The sequence below is a fragment of the Sinocyclocheilus rhinocerous genome, unplaced genomic scaffold (assembly GCF_001515625.1).
Source record: "Sinocyclocheilus rhinocerous isolate Xijiao unplaced genomic scaffold, SAMN03320098_v1.1 scaffold564, whole genome shotgun sequence".
Taxonomy (NCBI): domain Eukaryota; kingdom Metazoa; phylum Chordata; class Actinopteri; order Cypriniformes; family Cyprinidae; genus Sinocyclocheilus; species Sinocyclocheilus rhinocerous.
In genome coordinates, this window is record NW_015645070.1 from 441,973 (window position 1) to 452,414 (window position 10,442).

Consider the following 10,442-nt stretch of genomic DNA (forward strand, 5'->3'; position numbering starts at 1 on the left):
GTAATAGCGCCCCCTAGTGTATAACAGTGAAAACACGAAAAGTATTTGGCGGGGAAGCGTTATCTTCTAAAAGACGAGATAACTCGTCAATGGCGGGGAAAGAGTTAATGTTGCTGTAGTTGCATGTTCATGTTATTTTTCATGCAGTCAACTTAAAATGTGGACTTATTCTTGTTCTATTATTTAGCAGAAATATTATTTATATTATTAATAAATAATAAATATATTGACTGAACATAAGGTTTTCTATCATATTGCTGTTGCTATACAGTTTTGTTAGCCACTTAAGACATTTATTACAATGATTTTACCATGTTAAAGAAATCATTCTCTTAAAGATTCTGTTAATATTTACTCACCTTGATGTCATTCCAAAACCCACTTGACTTTTTTGGACACTCTCAAGCTCCAATATGAGAGAAAAACACAATTAAAATAACTTAAAAGCAGTCCATATGATTTGTGGATGGTTTTCTTGATATCTTTATGGAACAGACTGTATTCATTCATTCATTCATTCATTCATTTATTCTCATTTTATTTTATTTTAGTGTTTTATTTTATTTCATTTTATTTAAAATTCTTGTCCTAAACTGGCTAATATCACTGGAGGAGAAAATTACAAGTTACAAGAATAATGACTTTTGAATTTTGTTCCTCACATAAAACTATAATATGCCTTCAGGTAATTTGTAATAGACTTTTTTTGTCCATTTTAAAAGCCCTGTATACCAAGGTTATTTTTGTAAATGAAAACTAAAACTAAGACTAAAACGATTGATGAAAAAACAATTTCGTAAACTGAAATAAAATAAAAACGTCAAAAAATTTTTTTGAAAAACTAAAACGAAACTAAACTAACAACAGTTATTGAAAAACTAACTGAAATAAAATAATAATTATCAAAAATAAATAATCGTTTTCGTAATCATTACGGAAAAAAATATGCGAGCTGTGTGGAGGTTTAGGGAAATAGCCTACCTGTAATGGTGCATCACGCACATGGGGTTATCTGATGGAGAGACGCAAAGCAGTTTAAAGCAGAGTCCTGCACGGGTCCTGTTTGGTAAACATGCACCAGCAGTACTTAACAGAACACCCGACCCATTATCTGACAGCAGCACTAATTTAATTCTGTGCCAGAGGAGAACCGTTAGACAAAAAGACCGCGAGTCGCGACCCGAACCGCACTCGCATTAAATCTATTACATCAGGTAAATGAAAAGAACATTCAAATATAAGCCTTTACTGTTTTGATTGATGCACGGCTGTTCACGGAAAAGTGAGCAAGCCACCACAGTTACAATATCATGATTATGGTTAAATAAGAAAAGTCATATAACCAAATCAGGCTACATTTATTTTCATACTAAATATCTCCTTTCTTTGGCCTGCGCTCTGGAAGTGATCTGTTAATTCTGCTAAACTTTAATTAAAACTGAAACTAAAACTGAAACTAAACTATATAAAAACTAAATAAAAATGTGTTCACAAAATAAAAACTAAACTAAAACTACCAAAATATTAATGAAACTAATAAAAACGAAACTGAATTTTATAGCAAATTTGAAAACGATATTAAAATTGTTATTATTATTTAAAACTATAATAACCTTGCTGTATAACTTTCACACCTTCATTTTTCTAGATATTAAAATATCACAATTATTTTCTTGCTGGCTACTAGTATTTTAACACTCACACAGATGCAGACCAGCAGGTGATTACAGCAGAAAGCTGGTGTCTCAAGGCAGATTTGGCACTTGACACTTTTAACAAGATGTTAGACAAACAGTGAAACACCTATTGCATGTTTACAAAGGGGGAAAAAAAAAAAAATTATGAACTGAATGGCAGAACACAAGTGTGATGACACTTTTGGTGCAATATTCTTCCACATTCATAAGTTTATATAAAAAGACTCATAAATAATTTTATAAAAAGATGGTGATGACATGTTTTGACATTTACAGTGTTAAAGGGGTCATATGATGCTTTTTTAAAGATCATTATTTATTAAATGTTTTCTTAAGAGTTTTGCATACTTTACATATCTGTTGTAGTCTGTCTGCTTACGCAGATCTCTAAATGTCAATGAAATGTCGGTGAATGTTATTTTGGCATTTGACAGTGCAGATTTTTGTTTTTGTGAGAAATATTTCTTTTAAAAAGCTTTAAATTAACATCACACCTTATTCATGATAAAATCAAATACACAGCTTCTCATAGCTTATTGCTTTAATAAACCAGCACCTCTTTCACTGAAAAAACTGCACACAATAGAATTGCATTGTTAATTCTGTGCCACAGAAACCCAAGCACATGGGGTATGAAGTGACTTACACAGGTGTGTTACCAGCCTGCACATATCACATTCAGCTTTTAGTTGGAACAGTTCCCATGTAAGTGTGTTACTGTGCATTGATTTGCATTTGACCTGAATCCTTAAGGATCGGTATATTAAAATCTGGTCTGAGTGTATATATGATAATAAAAGGCACATTCAGTCTCGGTTCTCACAATATTCGCCCTCCTCAAGGCCCTCTGAGGTGTAAAAACTGTGGCACTGCCTGCTCAGTGTCACTTAGGAGGTGTAATTTATTCATTGCCAGTGTGTGTGTGTTCCTGTGTATCTGCTGGCATGTGTATATGCATGTTGGTGTCTTATTTCCCTCTAAGGAAAGATAAAATCTTCCCTGCTCCCGCTCCTCCCTGGACTGGTGGTTGGTGTCTGATGGCTGTCTTTGGAGATTAGTAACTTTGTCTTACGCCACTGCACTGACCAGGTGTTTACATCGATCAGTATGCTCATTCTGCAAACTAACGCTACACAAAGCCTTTCATTAGTTTGCTGACACTGATTCCTCAACATCCTGACACATTTAATGGGTTTAGATGTTATTCCTGATGTTATAAAGCAGTAGGCAACCCCTAGGTGGTCTGTGGAGGAACTGCAGGTGGTCCACCAATTATTGTTTCTTGTCAAACAAAATGTTTGTGGAAAAATAAAATATAGCTATAAAATAAAAAATAGCTAGTTTCATTGTCCTTCCCACAGTAATGATTATTTTTAATGGCTTTGTAAAGAAAGCATTGTAACAAAGTACTTAAATACATTATTAAAGAGATTGTTCACCCAAAAGTGAAATTTCTGTCATAATTTGCTCACCCTCAAACTGTCTTAAACCTGTAATTTTCATTTTCATGTACTATACCCTTTATTATGGTATAGTACTGCATACATGCAGATAATTTTATTTTGTAAGCTGATTAGGTTTTTATGTGAACAGACATTTTGATCAAATGAAATTGATCAAATGTGACAATAAAGACATTTATAATGATACAAAAGATTTCAGTTTCAAATAAATGTTTTTCTATTCCTCAAAGAATCCTGAAAAGAAATGTGTCAGGGTTTGCACTATTCAACAGTACAGCTGTTTTCAACATTGAAATTAATTAGACATGTTTCTTGAGCACCAAATCAGCTTCTTAGAATCATTACTGAAGGATGATGTGACACTAAAGTGGAGTAATTACTGGAGAAATGGCTGCTGAAAATTCAGCATTGCAGGAGTAAATTAAAGTATATTTTATTTAAAATAAAAAATATATAAAATTGTTGTATTTTACAATATTACAGTTTTACTGTATTTTTGATTAAATAAATTATCTTAGTGATAATAAGTTGACTTTAAAAAAAAGGCCTCACCAACCCCAAATTTTTGAACCGTAGTGTATATCTACCATATTCATTATATTTTGCTCATTTTTCATGACACATGCCCAAATGAGAGGGAATCATAAAGAGTAATGATCATTAAATCAAGAAGTCTGTCTTTGAGAATTGGAGTTTGTTTGAAGTTTTCATAAGGATGTGATGATTGCATTGAGCTCCAGGCTTAATCGCATGAACTTTGAAATATTTTAGTGAAACAAATATCACTTGGGTTTTTTTTCAGGTCATGACGCACAAGATTTGGCTCAATAGTTTGCGTATGCCTTGCCCATTTTTTAAAATCACATTTTGGCTTTTTCCCAAGTCAAGTCAATAAACCTATAAGCTTCCCCAAAGTTTGGGCCTAAAATCTAATGGTGCCTTCTCCTTGCACCATGAATGCATGCAGTGGACAATTCAAGGTACACCATGTCTATAATGCCTTGCCCATTTTGCCCAAAAGCATAGCCTGTACACCTTTCACATTGTTGTGATTCATATTCGCATTTCTCTAAGAGTCAGTAATTATCTTGCTGGCTACTGTTCACACAGCATACACTTACACTGATGCAGAGCAGCAGAATTGAACAGAAAGCTGGTTTCTCAAGGCAGATTTGATACTTGTGGCTTTTAACAAGAAGCTGGGCAAACAGCGAGACACCCAGTGCAAAGGAAAACAACTTAAAAACTTGTGGATAGAAGGGCAGAACCCAACAAGAAAACAAATGTGACTACATTTCTGATGCAATATTACTGCCACAATTTTAAGTTCAATAAATAATTTTATATTTGGATGGTGATAGTATTTTGTAGTTGTCCAGCAGTTGTCCATCAGTTTTAATTTTTGTTTCTTCATGTACATCCTTCTACCACTGTTACTCCTTCATTTTCTGCATCATATGACCCCTTTAATGTTTTTTTTTTTTTTTACTAAACCAGTCTCTACCACTGTTATTTCTGGCATTCATGTTAAATGTTTTCTTAAGGGTTTTGCATACTTTACAGATCTGTTGTAGCCTGTCTGTGTACATACCAAAATTTACATCAATAATGTCAATGAAAATCCAAAAAATATTTTTTTTTGTGAGATACATGAATTTTGATTAAGGTTTAGTGAAAGGTTTGAAGCCATGGCTGTATCAGGAGTCTTTCCTTTCTACCATTTACTGCATGCACCTACAAGTTGGAGTGGTTTGGCTTCACTGATGTTAGCGTGCTGATTCATGCTTCCAGAGAAAAGATGCGTGAGTGTCAGCACACGAAATTCATGGGCATGTTTCTCATGCCGTGCTGCCACAGTAAACCTGATCTCTGCCCAAACCAAAAAATACAACCTTTCAGCCAAACATAGACCTGCTAAAATCACCTCTTCAGAAATAACCTCTGTTTTCCACAGTGTTTTTTTTTGTGTGAAGCTTTATATCATACATCATATAAAGCTGTTCCCTTGCATTTCCTGTGCCAAAGTATTGGAAATTAATGGTGGTGTGATTTTTAACCATTTTCATTTAAACAGACTTAAGCTGAAGGAAAAAACTCTTAACTACACAGAATCTTAGTACACTCTGTTGTGTGCTATCCTGTCCCAGAGATTTCTTCCTAATGTTTCAGACAGTTCATCCAGCACAATGTTTGTAATCCAAAAGCACTCAGGTTCTGTCAGATTAAAGGGAAGACACGTTACTACCCCTCATTTGAGTGAAAAACATGACCTCTCCCATCTTACAGTCAGTTCACCTCACTCACTGTGAAGTACTGCTGGTTCAGAAACCTTTTGAACCTTTTGAAGTCATTCTGCCCATGCTGTTATTTGACTTGATGTAGCAAACCATTTTCCCATGAAATAAACGAACTAAAGAACACTGTTGAAGCACATGTCTGTGTGAAAAAGTGCATGCATAAGCATCACGCAATCATTTATGAATTGTTGACTGCAGAAGTGACCTGATACACGCTCCTACAAACATCCTTGCACCATCTCATTATTCATCTGGTTTATAACCCAGCTAATCAGTCACCAGACCGTGGGAACCAGGTTATTCACATTGCTGTTATGACTTGCATCCTGTTAAAAAGGCACGCACACATATACACACGGTATCAATATGAGGACATTAAATAGATTTCCATTGTTTAATAATGGCAACACAATAATAGTAACTGAAAAAAAATCCCTAGATATTATACTTCATGAATAAGAATTTTTTTTCTTCAAGGATGTCCCCAGATGCCCTTCTAAATGGTTTTGTGAGATTAATGTGAAAAACTCTTTCATAAAGGAAGTTTGGTTGTTTTATTTGAAACGCATGAGTTCCATATAGCCGGCATACCAAGTGTTATACTTTCTTTTATTCTCCTCCTTATATTGTCTCAATATAACACTACTGTTCAAAAGTTTAGGGTCAGTAAGATTTTTTTCTTCAATATATTATTATTACTTGTTGTCAGCAAGGATGCATTAAATTGATCAAAGTGACAGTACAGACATTCATAATGTTAAAAAAATCTATTTCAAATAAATGTTATTTTGAACTTTCTATTCATCAAAGAATCCTGAAAAAAATATGACCGTTTCCACTTATTAAGCATTGTTGTTTTCAACATTGATAATTTTAAGAAATGCTTCTTGAGCAGCAAATCAGCATATTAGAATGATTTCTGAAGGATTATTTGACACTGAAGACTGGAGTAATGACTGCTGAAAATAGTAAATTAGAAAGCCATTATTCAAATAAAAAAGCCTTTATTTTAAATTGTAATAATATTTCTGTTTTTACAATATTTTAAATCAAATAAATGTAGCCTTAGTGAGCATAAGAGACTTCATTCATAAACATTAAAGAAATCTTACTGACCCCAAACTTTTGAACATTATGTAATAAGAGTCTTTCTTTTATTTTGACTCTGTCGGTAAACTAATATGATGTTTTTTTTTTATGTCTGTGCTTCTTGTGCCATTGTTTTTTGTGTGGTGTTTTATTGATATTTTGTGTTTGTCTTCAGCATAGACTTTGACTGTGGAGACCTATATGTCTGTGTATATTAGCTAACCAGCTCTTTCTCTCTCTCCTAGCGAGCGTACACTCTGATCGTGGAGGCTTGGGACTGGGACAACCAAACGATCCCAGACAGCAGTGAGTAATGATTTCTCAACACCTTGACACACACCACCATGCACTTCTGTGTATGCTCTCTCATCAGTACTGACAATCTCTCTCTTGAGAAAGTTTACATCTACATGTGACACAGAAAGTCAGATTTGACATTTGACCTGTCACTGTATGAGAAACACACCAGGATATATTACAGCGTATACATTCTATCTGGAGCGACATACGAGATGTATCCTTACAGATAAAGTTCCTCAAGCCAGTATAGAAGGACTGATGCATTAGCCTGGGGTTTGAAGTATGCTGTGCTTGTATGTAAAATTCTCCGTAAGTTCTGAAATTCTGAAAGTTTGTTAAAGGGATATTTCACCCAAAAATCAAAATTACCTCATGATTTACTAAACATCAAGCCATCCTTGGTGTATATGACTTTCTTCTTTTAGATGAATACAATCTAAGTTATATTAAAAAATGTCCTGGCTCTTCCAAGCTTTATAATGGCAGTGAATAGTGGTCAAGATTTTGAAGCAAAATAAAGTGCATAAATCCAACATAAAAAGTGCTCCACTCGGCTCCAAGGGGTTAATACAAGCCTCCTGAAACAAAGCGATTTATAAACTGTAATCTCTAGCTACTGCTAACTGTTTTGCACGCATTCATGAGAGAGTGTTGTTCCAGCAGATGACGTAGGATGTAGGTGTAGCGTAAGCTCTGGTGAGAATATGCTAGTCTCGTGAGAACCAAGTTTTGTTTCAAGCGAAGGAAAAGCAGTCTCCTCTTGGCTTATGTCGAAATCCTCTTACATTTTTCTTTACAAATCCTCGTTTTGTACTTCTAATTTGTGACCGGTGTTTTGTTTTGCTCTCTCTTTCCACGTTCGTCACTTCCATGTTTGCTTACGTCCTACATAATCCTCTGGAATGCCACTCTTTAGTGAATGCAAGTACAACAGTTTATGAAGTTTTAAATATGGATATTTGTCTTACACATATGCATCGTTTCGTTCAGAAGGGCTTTATTAACCTTTTTATGATAGAGTTACGCACTTTATTTTGCTTTAAAATCTCAACAGCCATTCACTGCCATTACAAATCTTGGAAGAGCAAGGACATTTTTAATATAACTCTGATTGTATTTGTTTGAAAGAAGAAAGTCATATACACCTAGGATGGCTTAGGTGTGAGTAAATCATTTTAATTTTTTGGGTGAACTATCCCTTTAAATTCTCTGCAAGTCTTTCTTAGACAAATTCTTCGTTTTGTATCAAAGTGAGGCTACTTCCTTCAAGTTTTCACTCAGACAGTTGCTGTTACTTTTAGTACAACAAACAAAGCAGATGGCCGATCAGAGCATTAAGACAGAGCTGGATGCCTGTGGTCTGACGTGTCTATGAACCACAAAGGGTTACCGACAGGCCCGTGAAGAATTTGCCTGCACAGAACTCAGCAGAAAATTCTGCAGAATTCGAATGCCTGTCATTCACTAAGTTCTACACATCCTCCCTTACACGCTTGTGTTTAAATATTTTGGCTAAATTGGTTTACATTACAAAAAGATACATAGTAAAGCAGTATAAGTTTAAAGTGCAGGACATGTTAACACACTGTGTGAATGTTGATATGTGTGTGAATGTGTTGTCTTATCCAGATGTGTCCTGTTTTCCTCTTTTTCTCCTGTGGTTCTCCATTGCTCCATAATAGATGATGACTCCAACAGGAAGTACCATTAATGAAGGAATTCATGTTCTGGGAGTTAGCTGATCATTTACAATGTACACTATAAACCCTAACAAGCAGAATACACTCAAAGAATTTCAAGTAATTAATTACCTTGAAGAAATTAAGATTCAATTTGCCATCACAGGAATGAATTACATTTTAAAATATATTAAAATAGAAAAGTTATTTAAAATTTGAATAATATTTCACAATATTACTGTATTTTTTATCAAATAAATACAGCCTTGGTGACTTCTTTTCAAAAACTTCAAAAAAAAAACTTACCCCAAACTTTTGAATGGTAGTTTAAACATAATAAATAAGCCAAATTCACCTAATGTGGTCTTCACAATGAGAAGATAAGTAAATGATACACTAGTGAAGTAGCTGCAAGTGTACTTACGATTAAAATTGTTTGTTTTCACTAGGAATTTCACATTATTGAGACTGGACTGGAGATTCACATATTTGACTGGATGGGAAGAGTTTATGTTAGAAAGTAAACTGTTATTTTATGTGTTTTGGGAAAAAACTAAGTGATGTGGAGATCAGTTAGTGTTAATGTTGCCGCTATGTGAGGGATGTTAATTAAGGGTTGTTATAAGCAGGTTGTTGTTTGGTTGATGGCTAGAGTCTGTGGTTTGGGCAGAAACAAGTTATTTGACAAAACTACAGATGCTCTAAAAGAAGCAAAACCTGACCCATTATATCCAATAACATCTTATTGTATAAGCCAAGTATATTTCTTAAAAGAACAACATTTTTTCTACTGCAAAGTAGTAGTAACAGGTAAAACCAACCCAGGATGGTAAAACGTCTATACTGTACATCCATTTCATGTACAGCTTCATTTTACATCTCTCTAGACACTTTACAGCAGATTTGAGTATTTTTATTGGTTAGTTTATGTTTATTTGTGTATGCATATCTTGTTTGTTGCTAGTGTGCTAGTGCCCTTAATGGGGCATGGAGGTTGTTTTAGCATGCAAATGGAAACTGTTTATACTCAGCGTGTCATGTTTAAAGTCCCTGGAGAGAGTTTTAGTCTAAACAAAGAGTATGAGGTCATCGCCTCGTTAAGACATTAATTACTGTAGCTGCTGGTTATTTTCCACACATGTCTGTGAGCTAATTATTGTCTGAGCAGCTGCAATGCTACTATTCTTCACACTACACGCACACATACAAACACATATACCGCCGCCAATTAGTCATAAAGCAAAGGACTACTGACAGGACTGGCATGAATATACACTCTCACAAATACACACAACACTAACAAGGCACTGATATGTTCACAGACACAACAGTTGGACGGTTGTCATGTGACTTTTTGAAGTTCAGTGCAGGACATTCATTTGCTTCAAATGGAGATTAGATCTCAGACAGACAGACCATGAGCAAGATCTAGTCTGCATTTTTTTTAGATGATCACCCAGATGACATGATGTTGATGTTGAGACATCAACAGGTGAAGAGGCAGTGAGAGGCTGTGAATGTTCCTGTTGCAATTATGGGTGGAATGATGCCAAGAATTAATAGTTGGTCATATTTAATTAATACATAATAATAATAATAAAACTTAATTTTTAATATTCTAATTATATATATATATATATATATATATTAGTGCTGTCAAACGATTAATCGCGATTAATCGCATACAAGATAAAAAAATAACCCCCACATACAGTATATATTTTGAAAATATTTACATGTATTTACATGTTTATATTTATATTCATATAATTTATTTAAATATATTTATAACATATTTTTCTTAAATATATACATGTATATGTGTGTATTTATATATAAATAATAAATATACAAAGCACACATACATAAATTATGTAAACAAACACTTTTGTTTTGGATGCGATTAATCGCGATTAA

General features: G+C 34.1%; 1 protein-coding gene across 1 annotated transcript in view; it reads left to right on the forward strand.

Moving 5' to 3' along the window:
• LOC107705348 (protein jagged-2-like) overlaps positions 1-10,442 on the forward strand; it is a 39,447-nt gene that overhangs the window by 5,833 nt on the left and 23,172 nt on the right. The window contains exon 3 of the mRNA XM_016508608.1: positions 6,792-6,856. Within this exon, the coding sequence (XP_016364094.1) occupies positions 6,792-6,856 (65 nt within the window). The remainder of the gene's footprint in view (positions 1-6,791; positions 6,857-10,442) is intronic.